General features: G+C 43.9%; 1 protein-coding gene across 1 annotated transcript in view; it reads right to left on the reverse strand.

Annotated features, from left to right (window-relative positions):
- The window catches only part of UBE2B (ubiquitin conjugating enzyme E2 B), a 39328-nt gene extending 19728 nt beyond the window's left edge, over positions 1 to 19600 (reverse strand). Inside the window, exons 1-3 of the mRNA XM_075344473.1 lie at positions 19350 to 19600; positions 6423 to 6503; positions 4072 to 4097 (exon numbers count right to left, since the gene is read on the reverse strand). Coding sequence (XP_075200588.1) covers positions 4072 to 4097; positions 6423 to 6503; positions 19350 to 19393 — 151 coding nt within the window. The 5' untranslated portion in view covers positions 19394 to 19600. The remainder of the gene's footprint in view (positions 1 to 4071; positions 4098 to 6422; positions 6504 to 19349) is intronic.
- Positions 19601 to 20327: the final 727 nt, after the last annotated feature.

Raw genomic sequence — 20327 nt, forward strand, 5'->3', positions numbered from 1 at the left:
GGGACTAAAGTTAAAAACGCGGCCGGCAAACAGGCGCGGTCGGCGCGGTAGTCCCGGTCTCACAAACCACACAGCAGCCGCTGCGGCGTCTGTAACACAGGCGCTGCATGCACCGTCCCTAAGGGGACACAGAGTACCGCATGGATGCAGGGCCCTGTCCCTGATGATATCCAGCCTCCTGTCCGTCAGATTCCCCCAGGGGCTGCGGAGGGAGCCCGGTCCCAGTGAACGGCGACCGGTTAGGATCCCACTTCTCCCAGAGCCTCTAAGGGATGGGGAAGGAAAACGGCATGTGGGCTCCAGCCTCTGTACCCGCAATGGGTACCTCAACCTTAACAACACCGCCGACTCAGTGGGGTGAGAAGGGAGCATGCCGGGGGCCCTGTGGGGGGCCCTCTTTTCTTCCATCCGATATAATCAGCAGCTGCTGCTGACTAAAATGTGGAGCTTGTGTGCATGTGTGCCTCCTTCAACACAAAGCATAAAAACTGATGGGCCCGTGATGCACGGGAGGGTGTATAGGCAGAGGGGAGGAGTTACACTTTTTAAAGTGTAATACTTTGTGTGGCCTCCAGAGGCAGTAGCTATACACCCAATTGTCTGGGTCTCCCGATGGAGCGACAAAGAAAAAGGATTTTTCGGTGTCTGTGTTTTTTTCACTTTACTTACGGGTTGATCATGTCAGCTGTCACAGACGCTGCCATGATCAAGCCTGGAGTTAATGGCGGTGGTCCCCCACCATCATTAACCCCTTGTATTACCTTGCTGCCACTGCTACACGGTGGCAAGAAGAGCCGAGGACACTCCGGTGCTGCCGCATAATGCATGCGACAGTGCCGGGGCAGCTGCGGCTGATATTCTCGGCTGCCAGAGGGGGAGTGAGGCGGGGGACATTAACCCTGCCCCTCTCCCTCCCCAGCCTGAGAATACCGGGCCGCCGCTGTGTGCTTACCTCGGCTGGAAGGTAAATATGCAGCGGAGCCCACGTTCTTTTTTTTCTATATTTCCGTTTTCTTTCTATGTGTGGTCTATGTGTCTGTGTTCTATGTGTGTTCTATACTCTTATATATAGTATGTATTTTTGGCTTGCACTCATATATATATATTAGTGCTCACTTCAGTTATCTTATTCAGTTATATGTAGTTTTTTTTCTGAATGTGAACACAGCTCCGCCCCTTTCGGCCATGTTTTTTCCATCTCCTATATAAGAAAGTCCTTAGTTACCCCTCTCCACCCATAGCAGTTTTTAATTGCAATGAGATGACACACAGTTAGGGTCACAGAGCTAGGGACCCCAATATAGAGATATGCCTTGACGAGGCTTTGGGGCTCAGTTACATTGATCAATGCGATTGCTAAATATCTCCTTTTTCCTAATATTCATAGCAGGTATGCAATTCATTATTCACATGTTCAAATTAGCAAGTAGCATTTTTCATTGTATATTCCAATATTTGTCCATATGCTTGAGGCATTATACCATTATCTAAGTTTGATGTGCAGCCTTATTCTTATATATAGTATGTATTTTTGGCTTGCACTCATATATATATATTAGTGCTCACTTCAGTTATCTTATTCAGTTATATGTAGTTTTTTTTTCTGAATGTGAACACAGCTCCGCCCCTTTCGGCCATGTTTTTTCCATCTCCTATATAAGAAAGTCCTTAGTTACCCCTCTCCACCCATAGCAGTTTTTAATTGCAATGAGATGACACACAGTTAGGGTCACAGAGCTAGGGACCCCAATATAGAGATATGCCTTGACGAGGCTTTGGGGCTCAGTTACATTGATCAATGCGATTGCTAAATATCTCCTTTTTCCTAATATTCATAGCAGGTATGCAATTCATTATTCACATGTTCAAATTAGCAAGTAGCATTTTTCATTGTATATTCCAATATTTGTCCATATGCTTGAGGCATTATACCATTATCTAAGTTTGATGTGCAGCCTTATTCTTATATATAGTATGTATTTTTGGCTTGCACTCATATATATATATTAGTGCTCACTTCAGTTATCTTATTCAGTTATATGTAGTTTTTTTTCTGAATGTGAACACAGCTCCGCCCCTTTCGGCCATGTTTTTTCCATCTCCTATATAAGAAAGTCCTTAGTTACCCCTCTCCACCCATAGCAGTTTTTAATTGCAATGAGATGACACACAGTTAGGGTCACAGAGCTAGGGACCCCAATATAGAGATATGCCTTGACGAGGCTTTGGGGCTCAGTTACATTGATCAATGCGATTGCTAAATATCTCCTTTTTCCTAATATTCATAGCAGGTATGCAATTCATTATTCACATGTTCAAATTAGCAAGTAGCATTTTTCATTGTATATTCCAATATTTGTCCATATGCTTGAGGCATTATACCATTATCTAAGTTTGATGTGCAGCCTTATTCTTATATATAGTATGTATTTTTGGCTTGCACTCATATATATATATTAGTGCTCACTTCAGTTATCTTATTCAGTTATATGTAGTTTTTTTTCTGAATGTGAACACAGCTCCGCCCCTTTCGGCCATGTTTTTTCCATCTCCTATATAAGAAAGTCCTTAGTTACCCCTCTCCACCCATAGCAGTTTTTAATTGCAATGAGATGACACACAGTTAGGGTCACAGAGCTAGGGACCCCAATATAGAGATATGCCTTGACGAGGCTTTGGGGATCAGTTACATTGATCAATGCGATTGCTAAATATCTCCTTTTTCCTAATATTCATAGCAGGTATGCAATTCATTATTCACATGTTCAAATTAGCAAGTAGCATTTTTCATTGTATATTCCAATATTTGTCCATATGCTTGAGGCATTATACCATTATCTAAGTTTGATGTGCAGCCTTATTCTTATATATAATGTGTGTTCTAGGTCTGTGTCTATGTGTTCTATGTCTGTGTGTGTGTTTACTCTCTGCACGGCTTCCTCTTCCTGTAATGACATCACTTCCCTGCAAACCACAGACAAGCGATGTACATTACCGGAGGTAAACCGCGAAATACCGCAGGGAATTACGCAGGAAAACGCAGTGAACCGCACAGAATTTGCTGCCTGCGTTATTCCCTGCGGGATTTCATGATTAACATTGGAGTCAATGGAGTGAAATCCCGCAGCGATGTGCGGAAAAGAAGTGACATGCACTTGTTTTTGCTGCGGGATTCCCGCAGCAAAACATGCAGCTGTCAAATTCCGCCCAGTGCGCACAGGATTTTTTTTCTCCATAGGATTTGCTGGTGATTCACTGCAGAGATGTTATGAACATTTTCTGCAGCGAAACATGCAGCAAATCCGCGGAAAATCCGCGGCAAAATCCGGTAAGTGCGCACATAGCCTTAAGACTATTCTGTGTAAGTGGAGACTGAGACTGCGGATTATACTGTTTATTTCCAGCGATTGTCCTATGACAGGTGGACTAATCTGATGGAATTTTGTATTACTATTAGGGCTGCCTTTATGTTATGACTTTTGTGCCCCTTCTGATATCTTTTATTGGAAGCGTGCTATATCAGTACATGAAGGCAGCAACATTCACAACATATTACTGAAGGTCAGGACACAGACGGCCAGGAACCAGTCGTGCCACAGAGCACCAGGGAGGAGTAGTGTTAAATCTATTCAGACCAAGTTTAGCTAAAAGAAAAGGAATATTGAGATTAGAAGAAAAAAAATTAAAAAATAAAAAAAAATAAAAAATAAGTTTGTTTTTACAAAATCTTTTTTCCAGCTGAGACTTGGATGACCACCATACAATGTGATTGCCATCATGCATGAATTTTCAGGTTCAGCCAACATCTAAATGGGTTTTGCACAAATCATTCACATGGTGCAGAAACCAATCCATCCTGTAGTTTCAGACAGATCTGAAATCACAAGAATGCCTGGCAGAAATCCGGCCCACGTGAGCAAGATCCAATAACACCAAGGTGCCTACTAATGGATCAGCATTTCTGGACAATTCTAGGTGTAGTTATAGCCTCTGCGGCACATTTTGGGGAGCATTACACAGCATGCACACAGGATACAAACGTCTCAGGATTATGCAATAAATAACACTTACCATCCTCAAATGGTGTTCCTTCTGGCCTGAAAGAACATGACACCAGCTTAGTCACACCCAAAACTTGGTAGAATACAATGAACATAGAAAATAGTTCTGCTATATTTTCTAAGCGCACTAAAGGTGCACCCTGTAATCACTTTGCAGGTACATTAGCCACTAAAGACTTCTATGACTACAGACTGCATGGTTACAGGAAACAATCCCTGTAGCTTGATCAAACCATGACACTCCTTATCGCCGATATTTCTTGCCAATATCGCATGTATGGTGGCAGAATGTAAGTAACAAGTTACTGTATTTTTCTGATTATAAGACGCACTTTTCCTCCTAAAAAGTTGGGAGGAAAATGAGGGGTGCATCTTATAATCCTAAAGTAGCTTACCAGGAGGTGGAGAATGGGCGCTGTGCTGGCTACAGTGGGGGCTGTGCAGAGCCGGGCTTCAAATAACGGTGCCCGGAGACATTGCATGTGCAAATGGAGCTCTCGGCTCAAGATCTCACCTGCACATGTGCCGCCTCCGGCCCATTGATCTCCCAACAGCAGACTCAAGAAAAATTGCGTCTGGTAGTGGCGCATGCGCAGATGAGATCTCGACTGTATATTGAGCCGAGAGCTCAATCTGCGCACTCGCCGACTCCAGGCGCCATTTCTCTAATTCTCTAAAGGCCACACCGCTGACAGAACATCTGACACCCGCCGCACCGCCCTGCTCCACACAGCCAGCATGGCGCCCTACTTTAGCACACCGCAGCATTGCCCTACTCCTCCCCCACCACTACCTCCAGTAAGACCCCACTGGAGTATAAGATCGACCTTTATTTGTTTTCTCCCTCTTTAAATTTGGGGTGAGTCTTATAAAACAAAAAATACGGTACTTTATTGGAAATTCTGTATTATACACTGAATACTGAAATTGATACAAGGAAAAGTCAAGGATTTATTAAAAATCACAGATTTGATGGACAGCTTACTAAAATGTAAAATATCATACACGCACTTACACGCCTTGGCTGCCATCATTGATGATATTAATGGTTGCTGAATGCACTTTAGAAAATCATCAAGATCCGCTTCTAGCAGTGTCTTTTGTAATTGCCGACCTAGGATGTCTCAGATGTATACAAAACAGGAGAAAAGTCTGAAGACGTTAGGCCAAGTAGGTAGATCACAGTAGCACGTGTGATATGCTCATCAAGAACATCCCTTTTGATCCTGTGATGGCCATAATTCCATGACTTTTCCATCTTGTTGTTTTCAGAGGGTACATTTAAAAAAGGGACTTTACAGGGGTGTCTGTAATATGCGGAGACATAGGTAATCTCTATCTATATATCCAATAAATGGGATGAAATATTTGTTTTCACTGAAGACTCTGCTGTTCAGCGATCACAGATATTACACCCTTGATTGAACGCACAGTGAGTGTGCTAGAATTGGCGACAATGTGGATGTATTATAACGAGTTCATGGGAATTTTTCAAAGTGTATCAACCTTTGCTTCAGTTTGATGTCCATCATTTGCGAAAACTGTATTTATTATTCCAATTGAATAAAATGTTAACTTTAAAAAGGGAACCTGTCACCTGATTTGGCGACTAAAAGCTGTGGCCACCACCACCGGGCTCATAAATACACATTCTAACATCCTGTATATAAGAGCCCAGGCCGCTGTGTAGAACATAAAAATCACTTTATAATACTTACCTAAACAGTCGCTGCGGTGCAGATGGGTGTCTCCATTCTCCAGGTCTGGCGCCTCCTCTTACGGCCATCTTTGGCCTCCTTCTTCTGATGCCTGGGTGCATGACGCGTCCTACGTCATCCACACAGGCGGGGATTGAGGTCCTGCGAAGCAAACTACAGTACTTTAATCTGCTCTACTCAGGGCAGATCAAAGTGCACCTGCTCAGGACCTCAATGCTGGTGAGTGTGGATGACGTAGGATGCCTCATGCACCCTGGCTTCAGAAGAAGGATGGCAAAGATGTCTGGAAGAGGGAGCGCTGGTACTGGAGAATGGAGACACCCATTCGACTACACCGACCGTTTAGGTGAGTATTATAAAGTGATTTTTACTTTCTCCACAACGGCCTGGATTCTTATATACAGCATGTTAGAATGTGTATATAAGAGCCCACTGGTGGTGGCCACAGCTTATAGTCCCCAAATCTGGTGACAGGTTCCCTTTAAATCCTTGGAGATATGTATTTTTGCCTATGTGTCCACACTGTACACCCTGTATATTAGACAGTCTGATGTCCATATTAGTCACAGGTTTTTCTTTTTAATATTTTCTAATTCGTTTAAAAACAAAAAAAAAAAATAAAAAAATTGATTTCTATAGTTACCCAAATATAACTGCATTCCAGACCATAATATTGTTCTCAGACGGTGCGCCACTGACTCCAACAGGGGGATCTTCCTGTAACCTAAGAATTGGATATAAAATACCGAGGGTAAGATATCTGGATCCACATACAAGCCGTTGATATATTATATGACGCGTATGAACAGTAACATTTCCAGAGAGTTATACCTCATAGGAGAAAGTAAACCTATACAGTGCTAATTAAATACCCAACTTAAAGGGAACCAACCAGCAGGATTTCCATATATAAAGTAAAGCCAGTGCTATACAGGAGCTAGGATGCTGGATAGAAGCAAAGCTTCTGTTCTGAGATTGGAGGTTTTATTTCAGAGATATGTGCAAGTAAAGTTCCAGCAATGCACTGCTACTTGATTGACAGGTGCAACAGGGGCAGGAATATGGGGGTCAGGTTTTGCTATCTATTCCCGCTCGTCTGCCTGGTGTTCCTCCCCGTTGCAATCACAGACCTAATTCTGGCGCCTACTCATTAGCATTTATCAGTATTTTGCAGCAAACTCTTCACTGGGATGGGGTCGGAGTCAGCGCATAGCACCATCTCCAGCACCATCTTTGTGATGACTGTCTTCCTTCATTGGACTGATGGTTGCACGATGTGAGGGTGGTGCATGTGCCCTTGCATCCTCATTGTGACCGCGGGACCATGCACGGTCACAACAGAAGTGGAGACCACCCCCAAAATCAACTCACCGGTCTCCTCTAAAGCATGCGGCTCATCTTCTAGGTGCGGTCTCTGGTCACGTGCGGGGAGCTGATCTGGGGGGCGTGAGATCTCCACTTCTGTTATGATTGTGCGCCCTCCCACAGTCATAAGGAGAGCTGAGGATGTGAGGGTGCAAGCGCCACCATCGCAGCCCGCATCCACCAGTCCAATGAAGGAAGACAAGAGTTTTCGCAAAGATGGCACCAGAGATGGCGCTATGTGCAGGCGCCAATGCCATCCTAGAGAAGAGTTTGCTGAAATACTGATAAATTTAAGTCTATGACTGTGACAGGGGAAGGAAGGCCAGGCAAGTAGACAGGGGCGGGAATAGATGGCAAGACCTGATCCCCATATTCCCACCCCGTTGCACCTGTCAATCAAATACAGCAATGCACTAACTTAACTTGCAGATATTACTGTAATAAAACATCCAATCTCAAAACTGAAGGCATGGTTACATTCAGCATCCTAGTGCCAGTATGGCACTGGCTTTACTGTATATAGGAAAATTCTGCTGGTTGGTTCCCTTTAATAACGAACTCTTAGCAGTTGCGCAACTTGTGAAACCATCATATATCGCAGCATATAAACTCATCAGTGTTCACCAGATTGATACCACATGTGATTTACAATTTAGATGCTGATCTATGACGGAAACCTTCACCGCACGCAATGGAGAATATGAAATCAGAGACGCACAAGGGAAAGTATACACCCATACTTTACAGGGCTGTAAATGACAAGATGTGGCTGGACTAACACAAGGCTCATTTTATTCAACCACTTACGTCACCGCTCATCGCCCTGATGAAACGCTCGAAAAATTCTTACAATGAACATATGCATGGCTATGGAAAATCCGCTCACTGTTCAGAAGTCCAGTCCTAGGAGAGTCTTAATTGCACCAGATTTAACCGGCATGCGGTTAACAGAAGTGACCATTCTTCATCAGTCTTCTGCTCAGAAGACATTGCACTTTGCAATTCTAGTCAATGAGAAAGGTCAAAATGATGGACGGGCATCTTTTTGAGCGCTCTCAGGTAACATCCAAACTGCTGCAAAAAAAAAACAAAACAAAACAAACAAACAAACCATATGCTGCGATTTAATAAAGTCACCTCGTATGTTAAATTACATACATGCAGAGTTTTTTTCTGCAGGGTATGGATGACTTTTTTAATCTGATCCAAATTGACTACAAATATTTTCTACCTGCAAGTCCGGACAAAAAAAAAAACAAAAAATCTTCAGCCTATACGTGAGAGCAAGATTCCTTTTCATGTATTTTCAGAAAGAAAAAAAAAAAATAAAATTATATATATATATATATATATATATATATATATATATATATATATATATATATATATATATATATATATATATATATATATATATATATATATATATATATATATATATATATATATATAAATATTATATATATTACACATACATATTTTGTTATAAATTATAAATATATAATGTTATTATTTATTGGGGGGGGGGATTGTGTGCTAAAACTGCAGTGCAAAATACTGGAATGATAAAAAATAAAACCACTGAAAAGCAACAAGTACAACAACACCCTCAGGTTCCACAGCTCCGAAGTCCAGGAAAAGATCAGGATTAGGACTTAATTTGACATTTTTTCTATCATGTATGGAAAGAAACATAACGAAAACTCTTTTCATCAGTATGTGGATATAGAATATTCAGCCACTCTTATTGGGAGAGTCTGGTTTTAGCCAGTGTGGCATCTGTTTTTCTGGCATATTAAAGAAAAAAAGGGAAAAAAAAAAGTTTAAGGGTCTGTGCGCACGTTGCGTTTTTTCATGCGTTTACTGCAGTGTAAACGCATGCGTTCTGCGTTCCCAGCAAAGTCTATGACAATTAAGCAAATTCCATGCACACGTTGCAATTTAAAACGCAGCGTTTTGGATGCCAAATTTTTGACAAAAATCGATGCGTTCTAAAAAGCAACATGTCACTTATTTTGTGCGTTTTGGATGGGTGTCCCTCTGTTTGTGGGGAAGCAAGCATCCAGAACGCATCCATTCTGCATTCAAAATGCATCCAAAACGCAGCATTTTGCTACGCACATGCAATGACAAAATGCTATGTTTTATTTGTCAGGCCAGAACGCAACATACGTACTTATCCTAAGCTTCTCCTACCAACTGCAGGTTTATGTTTAACGTGTCTTCAGCAGCACGCAGCTCTCCAGCCTCTTCACTTCCTTGCTGGCGGGGGAGGGCAGGGACTTCTCCTCGAGTGACAGCTCTGGCCAGGATCCTGCTGAGCTTATCTTTATATGCAGGAGACTAAATGCTGAGCAGATGATGAGAACAAGCATCACTGAATGTCGGGAGTCCAGGTCCAATAGATATATTGGCATGGAGGACAGGTGACCTGCAAAGGATGTGCTGGGAGGTCAATCGATCGAAACAGGACACAATAGAGGGAGTGATGACTAAAACAGGGTTGATTTAACTTGAAGGAGGTTGTATAACTCTTTCTGCGCACGCCACTTTTTGGCGTTAGTTAGAACCAAATTCTAGGGTCTAGCACCTGCAGGAGATGCATCTGATGACCCCAGGTTCCTAAACTTCAATTACTTTTTGGGGAAAAAAAATTTAAAGATACAGAAAACTAGACGAGTCAGTCAGCCCAAGATGCAACACTCTATATACAGTTAGGTCCAGAAATATTTGGACAGTGACACAAGTTTTGTTATTTTAGCTGTTTACAAAAACAATGTTCAGAAATTATATATATATATATATATATATATATATATATATATATATATATATATATATATATATAATTATATATATATATATTATGGGCTGAAAGTGCACACTCCCAGCTGCAATATGAGAGTTTTCACATCCAAATCGGAGAAAGGGTTTAGGAATCATAGCTCTAATGCATAGCCTCCTCTTTTTCAAGGGACCAAAAGTAATTGGACAAGGGATTCTAAGGGCTGCAATTAACTCTGAAGGCGTCTCCCTCGTTAACCTGTAATCAATGAAGTAGTTAAAAGGTCTGGGGTTGATTACAGGTGTGTGGTTTTGCATTTGGAAGCTGTTGCTGTGACCAGACAACATGCGGTCTAAGGAACTCTCAATTGAGGTGAAGCAGAACATCCTGAGGCTGAAAAAAAAAGAAAAAATCCATCAGAGAGATAGAAGGCCTGGCAAAGCATTAAGAAGGAGGAAACCCAGCGTTTGGTGATGTCCATGGGTTCCAGACTTAAGGCAGTGATTGCCTCCAAAGGATTCGCAACAAAATATTGAAAATAAAAATATTTTGTTTGGGTTTGGTTTATTTGTCCAATTACTTTTGACCTCCTAAAATGTGGAGTGTTTGTAAAGAAATGTGTACAATTCCTACAATTTCTATCAGATATTTTTGTTCAAACCTTCAAATTAAACGTTACAATCTGCACTTGAATTCTGTTGTAGAGGTTTCATTTCAAATCCAATGTGGTGGCATGCAGAGCCCAACTCGCGAAAATTGTGTCACTGTCCAAATATTTCTGGACCTAACTGTACACTATGGGTGTGAGAACGTTGCCCGTATATCGCCTTACAGCCACTTTAGAAGCAAAGACCATCAGCCCCTCAATGTGATGCAACTTATGGGGAACCGGACTGAACTATAATATACTTACAGGGCTGCATTTGTCTTTAAAACTTCATTACAGACAACCCCGTTGTGTGGCATGGGGTTCACAGAATATAGAGTTTCTCACTTTACATATGCATTAAAAGAAATTTGATAAATGTCTAGGCTGGTCGGTAGGTATGCACCACACGGACCAGTCCTGCTCCATCTGCCGATAGCACAACAACAGTAGCTTCATAAAGTGACCATCACTATACACAAGGACTGCACAACCCACAGCCCCCGATGCTGATCTATGCGGCCCCCCAACCATCTCATCATAGATATGCTTGTCCGTGTTTGGTGGCTTATAACATGTATATTTCTTGCCATAGAGAAGAGGTTGGATAAAGAAGTACCCATCATTCATGATGTGTCCCTCTCTGGAACCCCCAAATAGTCGGCGTGTAAGGGTCTCGTGGGTAGCACTCCAAAAAAGAAAAAAAGTAGATGGGGAGAGAGAATGTTTTAAGGCATTTTTATTACTTTTCGCAAAGTAAAAAGTGTACATAGACTAAGGGTAATAAGTCTTTAAAAATATGGGACAGCCAATATGATGTCATGTCTTTGGAAGCTTCTGATAGGTTTATTGGCAACATCTGAGTTAATTAGAGACACACATATGGATGCATTTTAATGCACACCTGAAACACACTGCTTCTTTGTGTAGCATCATGGGAAAGTAAAAAAAATTAGCCAAAATCTCAGGAAGAAAATTGTGGACTTGTACAAGTCTGGTTCATCCTTGGTTGCACTTTCCAGATACCTGAAGGTGCCTCGTACAAACAATTATATGCAAGTATAAGGAAATGGGTTCTGTGTACTAGAGATGAATGTGCTTTTGTCAGACATGCATATCAACCGAAGAACAAAAGACCTTGTGAAGATGCTGGTGGAAGCTGGTAAGATTGTGCCATTATTCATAGTGAAACGAGTACTGTATCAACATCGGCTGGAAGGTGACTGCGCCAGGAACAAGCCATTACTCCAAAAGAAACAAAAAAAAAAAAAAGATTAATGTTTGCAAATGCACACAGGAATAAAGACCTTAATTTTTGAAGACTTGTCCTGTGGTCTGACGAAACTAACTGTTTGGACATAATGACCATTATGTTTGGAGGAAAAAAAGTGAGAAGATTTGAAGCCTAAGATCACCATCCCGACTGTAAGACATAGCGGTGGCAGCATCACGTTGTAGGGTTGTTTTGCTGCAGGAGGGACTGGGGCACTTCACTATATAGATGTCATCATGAGGAAAGAAGATTATGTGGCAATACTGAAACAACATCTCAAGACATCAACTAGAACTTGCTTGGGTGGAAATGGATAATGACCCGAAGCATTCTGCCAATCTGGTTACAAAGTGGCTTAAGAATAACACAGTCAATGTTTTGGAGTGGCCATCACAAGCCCTGATCTCAATCCTATTGAAAATTTATTGGCAAAGCTGAAAAGGCCGATGCGAGCAAGGCGACCTACAAATATGGCTCAGTTACACCAGTTCTGTCAGAAGGAATGGGCCCAAATTCCTACCAACTATTGTGAGAAGCTTGTGGAAGGATAGCCAAAATATTTGACCCAAGTCATACAGTGTAAGGGCAATGGTACCAAATACTAATGAAATGTATGGAAACTTTTGACTTTGCAGAAAGTAATAAAAATGCCTTAAAACATTCTCTCTCGTTATTCTGGTATTTATTTGGCAAATATAAATAATTTTCGTTCCTAATTGACCTAAAACAGGAAAGATTTATTCTGATTTTATGTCAGACAGTGAATGGAAACGTCTGGTTTCAGCAGTATACACTTGTTGGACCACGTTAAATAATGTGGTCACTTGTGCACATCAGTGTCGGTGCACTTGTAGGCGTCAGGACACATACAGCTCTATAACGTGTATCTGCATGCAGGGAGCTGACGTGTCCAATCGTTGAGGGACTGTGCCGGAAGAAAGGGGACAATAACTGCAGCGTTACCATGTGTATGTGCATGCAGGGTGACGTGTCCAGGGGCTCAAGCTCTGGGGGACCTGTACCCCTACATGTGCCTGCATGACAAGTGCCCTTTGTACCCACAGCACAGCTCTGTAATTACACAATACCCAGCACATAACTGGTCTCACACTGGTTTTCTAGGAACTGCCGCTCACAGATTTATGTTGAGCTGACTCATGAGCGGGGATCACACCCTCGCCCCGTACTGTAGCAGCCTGTTTATATACGAGGCCTTTTTTGGCTCATCAGCATGTTTAGTGCTTTGTATAGATTACCGTGCACTCATCCAGACTCAGACTTTAGGGGCTTTTCCAGCGTCAGAAAATTCCTGTCCTCAGTCACTGTTTGTTTTGTTTTACTCACCGAGTCTAGGGAGTCTCCACCGCTGCGCCCGATATTAGATACTGTCTGCAGCATTGACACCAAATAGATGGCGCTGCAGCCAATCAATAAACTCACCGGCTCCGGGTACTCGGTCATTGAGAACACTGACAGCCGTGGTGTTGACACGATATCCGCGCTGCAGTCAACAGCGGGCACCAGGAACACAGGGAGGTTTCTCAATACAGAACACGCTTTAAAAGGGAACCTGTCACCAGTTTTTTGCCTTATAAACTGCGGCCACCACCGGGCTCTTGTATACACAGTCTAACATCCTGTATAAAAGAGCCCAGACCACTGTGTACAACAGAGCTGTGGAGTCGGTAAGCCAAACCTTCCACTCCGACTCCTCAATTTCTCTTGCTCCGACTCCTACATATATTGCTTATAGTTAGGTGAAAAATTTATTGTAGTGCATGAACATGTGTATGTGAATATCAGACATTTAATATTTTTTATGATACAATAATCAAGATATTTGGATAGAACATAAAATATATTTATTGGATACAACTTTAGAACACAAAAAACTAATAAATTGTAAATATGTAATACACTATGTAATATACAGTAGATTACATATATATCTTGTGTGTGTATATATATATTATATATAATCTACTGTATATTACATAGTGTATTACATATTTACAATTTATTAGTTTTTTGTGTTCTAAAGTTGTATTCCAATAAATATTTTATGTTCTATCCAAATATCTTGATTATTGTATCATAAAGATAATTAAATGTCTGATGTTCACATTGTACTACAATACATTTTTCACTTAAATATAAGCATTATACTAAATATTATTTAGTAAAATATTCAGCACATTCTGCATTGCACTACTGTCCCCAATTTATTATATATTTTAGGAGTCTGAGTTGGTGCATTTTATACTGACTCCGACTCCACCAACATGACTCCACGACTCCGACTCCACAGCCCTGGTGTACAACATAAAAGCCACTTTATAATACTCACCTAAACGGTCGCTGTGGTGAATGTGGCTCAGATGGGTGTCTCCGTTGTCCGGTGCCGCCTCTTTCGGCCATCTTCGCCCTTCTTCTGAAGCCGCGGTGCATGACGCGTCTTCGTCATCCACACTCGCCGGTCCTGCGCAGGCGCACTACAATACTTTGATCTGCCGTGCTCAGGACCTGAATGCCGGCGAGTGTGGATGACGTCGGTCGCATCATGCATCGCGGCTTCAGGAGGACAACAGAGGCGGCGACAAAGATGGAAGAAAGAGGCGGCACCAACACTGGAAGACAAAGACACCCATCTGAGCCACATCCACCGCAGCGACCGGTTTAAGTGACTATTATAAAGTATATTCTACACTCTATACAGCAGGTTAGAATGTGTACATAAAAGCCCACTGGTGGTTGCCGCAGCTTATAGGGCAAAAAACTGGTGACCGGTTCCCTTGAAATTGAATATATATATATATATATATATATATATATATATATATATATATATATATATATATATATATATATATATATATATATATATATATATATATATATATATATATATATATATATATATATATATATATATATATATATATATATATATATATATATATATATATATATATATATATATATTTGGAAATAGCAGGTGGCAATGTGCCACCATAGTGTCAGACTATGGCGGCACATTGCCACCTGCTATTTCCAAATGTGTTCCATTTCCGCAATGCGACTTCAATATAAGGTGAATGTGACCCACGGCAAAATCAAAGCACTAAAATAGACTTATCGGAGAATTGCTGTAACAAGAAACATTTCACTCCACCCAAGAGTCGTCCGCACAGGACTGAGCCACTCTCCACAACAGGAAATCCACACCAAACTGTGCAGCAGATATAAGAGATTCAAAAGGGTGAAACTTCTCACTGTCCCCAGCATGAAACGGACGTGCAGCGACTCCAACTCCACAACACCGGTGGATTCATGAGATCTTCCCAACAATGCTGTAATACGCAGTGACTTGTCCCCCCAGAAAAATACACTGTGGATCCAACCAAGGGGATCAGACCCTAAGGCCATGTGCCCACGGGATATGGTACCGGAGGACTTTTCTGCAGGTGTTTCCACAGGTTCACGCAGCAACTCCCCGGAATCCAAAGCTATCCATTGCTGCGGTTTATCTGTGGAATTGTTGCGGTAAACCTGCAGAAACAGTGTGGATTTCCCTCCCTGTATGTCCATAGTGGAAAGGCAAGAATTCCGCAGATATTTCCGCATGAATAAGTTACATGCAGTTACCTGCGGCTGCGGGAAATCCACAGCATTTTCCGCAGCCGTACATACCGCAGCATTGATACAGCACTCCCCAAATCCCATAGAATAGCATGGGGAGTGTCTGGACGTGCGTAAACCTGCGGATTTATCTGGAAAATCTGCAGGTTTTCCGCAGCAAATTCCACAGTAACTTTCTCCTGTGAGCACATGGCCTAAAGCTGTGCCCACAATGAGTTGTACATTTCCACTAAAGTGGATTCATAGAAGTCACCTGCTCGCTGCACTTCTTTTTTTACGCTGTAACCTGAGCTGCGGGTCCCCAGTCTGCAGCACGTCAGTTTCCTCTGCAGGTACGCTGAATTTTATGTGCACATTTTTCCCACAGACTTACATTAGATGTGAAAAAAGCAGGTGAAAATAAAAACAAAAAAAAAAAACCAAAAAACTTTTTAGTGCATTTCCAGTGTGGAAACGTGTAAAAAAAAAAATGCGTGTAATCCACACATATGTGCATCAAAGCCAAATACCAGGAAGTATCAAAAATAAAGCAGCTTAAGGCTAGTTTCACACTTGCATTGGACGGCTTCCGTAGCATTGCGTTGTGTGACGGATGCAACGGATGTGTTGCATATAGTGGCACAACGGATGCTACGGATCGTACAAAACAGCGGAAGGCTTTTTTTTTAATTTTTATTCTTTACAGTTTTACCGGCAGCAGACTATTGTGAATGATCAGCTGATCGCTCTCAATAGCCGGCGGCCGGGCGCTCAGCTGAGCGCTGTCACTTGCCGGACGGCCGGGCGCTCAGCTGAGCGCTGTCACTTGCCGGACGGCCGGGCGCTCAGCTGAGCACTGTCACTTGCCGGACGGCCGGGCATGCCGGCGGGTGCTCAGCTGAGCGCTGTCACTTGCCGGACGGCCGGGCATGTCAGTGGGCGGGCGCTCAGCTGAACGTTCGGCCACCGCAAAACAAAATAAAGTTTGTGATTTAAAAAAAAAAAAAACAAAAAAAAAACGCATGCGCAGTGAAATTCTACGGATTGCGCTGCTCAAAAAAAAACGTTACATGCTGCGTTTCTTCCACCCGACGCAGCGTCAAAATAACAACGCTGCGTCGTCCAGCGGATGCAGCGCAGACACTTGCGTTACAGTGCGTTGTCCATACGCACTGTAACGCAAGTCTATGGAGAATAGCGCAGTGCGTTAACGGACTGCGCTATTCTCAATAGTGACAGACTGCGCTGAACGCAAGTGTGAAAGTACCCTTATTTAAAGCCTGACATATCAAAAAGAGAAAAACTGCAGCGTCCGGAACAGATGTAAAAGAAGCGCTCTCAAAAACGCAATGACAAAGTAACAATACTTATATAATAGGTTCGGAAATTCTGCAACATCAAAAACGCACCAAGAGCTGATCCGAGAATGGAGCCTAAAGGCCGCTTTACACGCTGCGATATAGTGACCGATATCGCTAGCGTGGGTACCCGCCCCCATCGGTTGTGCGACATGGGCAAATCGCTACCCGTGGCGCACAACATCGCGCGTACCCGTCACACGGACTTACCTGCCTAGCGACGTTGCTGTGATCGGGGAACCGCCTCCTTTCTAAGGGGGCAGTTCGTTCAGAGTCACCGAACCGCCGCCCAATTGAAGCAGGGGGCGGAGATGAGCGGGACGTAACATCCCGCCCACCTCCTTCCTTCCGCATTGCCGGCGGCTGCAGGTAGGGTGAGGTTCCTCGTTCCTGCGGTGTCACATATAGCGATGTGTGCTGCCGCAGGAGCGATGAACTACTTCGTACACCGAGCAACAGCGATATTCGAGAATAGGGAGGGAGGGGGGGATGTCACCGATTAGCGATTTTGACCCTTTTTGTGACGATTCAAAATCGCTCATAGGTGTCACATGCAAAGACATCGCTAAAGCGGCCGGATGTGCGGCACCAATTCCATGACCCCAACGAGATCGCTTGAGCGATGTCGCAGCGTGTAAAGCGGCCTTTAGGCTATGTTCACACCTTGAGCTTTTCGATGCAGCCAAACCCTGCTCTCTTGGCAGTAAATAAAGCTCCTTCCATAAAGCAGGGTTTGCACCATTTTTTGGTTTGTCATTTGTCTACAGTGCATGTTTAAAGGGAACTTGTCACCAGATTTGGGGCCTATAAGCTGCGGCCACCACCACTGGGCTCTTATATACACATTCTAACATGCTGTATATAAGAGCCCAGGCCGCTGTGTAGAACGTAAAAATCACTTAATACTGACCTAAATGGTCGCTGCAGTGGAGTTGGGTCATATGGGGGTCTTCATTCTCCGGTGCCGGCGCCTCAATTTTCAGCCATCTTTGTCCTCCTTATTCTGAAGCCTGGGTGCATGATGTGTCCTATGTCATATACACACACACACCGGCATTGAGGTCCAGCGCAGGCGCACTTTAATCTCCCCTGAGCAGGGCAGATCAGAGTATTGCAGTGCGCCTGCGCGGGACCGGCAAGTGTGTATGACGTAGGACGCATCATGCACACAGGAGTCAGAAGGGAGGACAAAGATGGCCGAAAGAGGAGGTGCCGGCACCGGAGATGTCCATATGGCCCAACTCCACCGCAGTGGCTGTTTAAGTGATTTTTACACTCTACACAGCAGCCTGGGCTCTTATACACAGCATGTTAGAATGTGTATATAAGAGCCCACTGGTGGTGGCCGCAGCTTATAGGCCCCAAATCTGGTGACAGGTTCCCTTTAAAGGGAACCTGTCAGGTGCAATATGCACCCAGAACCACAAGCAGTTCTGGGTGTATATTGCTAATCCCCCTAACCGTCCCTGTATACACTAGCATAGATAAAGAGATCTTTAGAAAAAGCATTTCTAAAGATCTCTTTATGATATGCTAATGAGGCCAGGGACTAGTCACAAGGGCAATAGTTCCTGCACTCATTCCACCCTCTTAGCATGTTAGCACGCCCACAGGGGCTATTCAATGCAACATCACCAGCTGTGACGCGCTACCTCTGTCCGGTGATCCAAAGTCCCCGACACTTCCGGTCATGCGCACTAGACCTCTCTGAAGCCGGGACACGCACAGTTGTAGTTCTGCACCACTAGTTGTGTAGCATAGACAGTGAGACCAGGGTACACAACTTAGCCATAAGGCAACATTGGGCACCATCACCTCTTTGGGGAATGGTCACTTTCCCGCCGTTATCTCACCCGAAGGTATGTTATCACATTCTGAGTGCTTTAACGGCCCCATTCAAGTGAATGTGATGGACTTTCAGTTGTGGAAATTTCTACAAGATTGTGGTATTTCAACCTAAATGCCTTGTGCAGCACAGACAGGGCACATCCATGGTTCTGGTCTGCAGATTTTCCACACCTCATTGATGTCTATGGGGAATATCCACAATCCAATTGTCACGTTGCGGAAGTCACACACACCATGGACACCAGAATTCTAGAAATCCCATCCACTTTGCTGGAACTGTAAGATGCTGAGGGGGTTTTACGCAATAAAAAGCCGCACCAAGAACTCATGGTGGGAACTGAGCCCAAGAAAGCAGCCGAGGTCCACACAAAAAGCCCACGTGGGGGGCAGAGGTCACGGGACCTGAAGCGTTAATGATGGGCAGTGTGGCCAGCTGTCACATTACTGAGGCATGATGGGAGTTGTAGTCTAGCAACATCTGGAAAGTCCTGGGGTGAGATCAGAGCACAACTAGGGGCACAAAGGGCACAGGAGGTCTCCAGCAACACAGGGACCTCACATCCGGGGGTGCTGCTTATGGAGGGGCATTACTGGCTGGGGGTGCGCCCCTATAATAAGCCGGGGGGCAGCCAGCAGGGCACAGCACAGGTGGAGGGTCCCAGCTCTGCCCCACTCACCTCTTGAAGTCCCTCATGAGCCTCCTCCTGGCAGGGGTGGACATGGCCTTCTCTCAGGCGGACGGAGGACCGGTCGGAGGAGCGGGTGTGGGGAGCCTGGGCCCGGCCACCGCCGCCGCTGCTCGCTCTCTGTAGCCCTGGCACAAACAAGCTCCGATGACGTTTCACGGCGCCCCAAAAAGGGCAGAACAGAACGTTCCACGGAGCGCACCACTCGTGCAGTAACAGAGGGGTGCCCAAACTTCTCCCACTCCTTCCCAGTCTGAGGAGAGCGTGGATTACACTGCTGGAAACAGAAATAATCTTATTATTTAATTCTGGACGTAATATAGACGGCGTTCTACCATACCCAGGAGACTAATAAGCATGTGACTAGTACACCCCTCCTGTGAGATCACTTGGAACATTCCAAGAGTGACAACCGAAAAGTTCCTGGAGAAAGGTTGCGTCAGATCATGTGATCCGTGACGCTCTGTGTACATAGCGTGTCACTGAGTGTGTCACAGCCAAAATGGGGTCACTGCTGTCCCGGAAGCGTGCGATTTAAAGGGCTGCTCCACAAGTAACACCCACGTGATCCATCTACATGGGGAACACCACTTTACACTTACTGGGAGCCCCAAAACTACTGAGCTGTAGCCCACAGAGGAACATGTTGCTGGGAGTCCATGGGCAATGTCTGCTTATAGGGTGGGCATACACACTACCCTACTTATAGAGTGGGCATACCGACTGCCCTACCTATAGGGTGGGCATACAGACTACCCTACTTACAGGGTGGGCATACAGACTGCCCTACTTATAGAGTGGGCATACAGACTGCCCTACTTATAGGGTGGGTATACAGACTGCCCTACTTATAGGGTGGGCATACACACTGCCCTACTTATAGGGTGGGCATACACACTGCCCTACTTATAGAGTGGGCATACACACTGCCCTACTTATAGGGTGGGTATAAACACTGCCCTAATTAAA

Source organism: Anomaloglossus baeobatrachus, chromosome 4 (assembly GCF_048569485.1).
Source record: "Anomaloglossus baeobatrachus isolate aAnoBae1 chromosome 4, aAnoBae1.hap1, whole genome shotgun sequence".
NCBI classification, from domain to species: Eukaryota; Metazoa; Chordata; class Amphibia; order Anura; family Aromobatidae; genus Anomaloglossus; species Anomaloglossus baeobatrachus.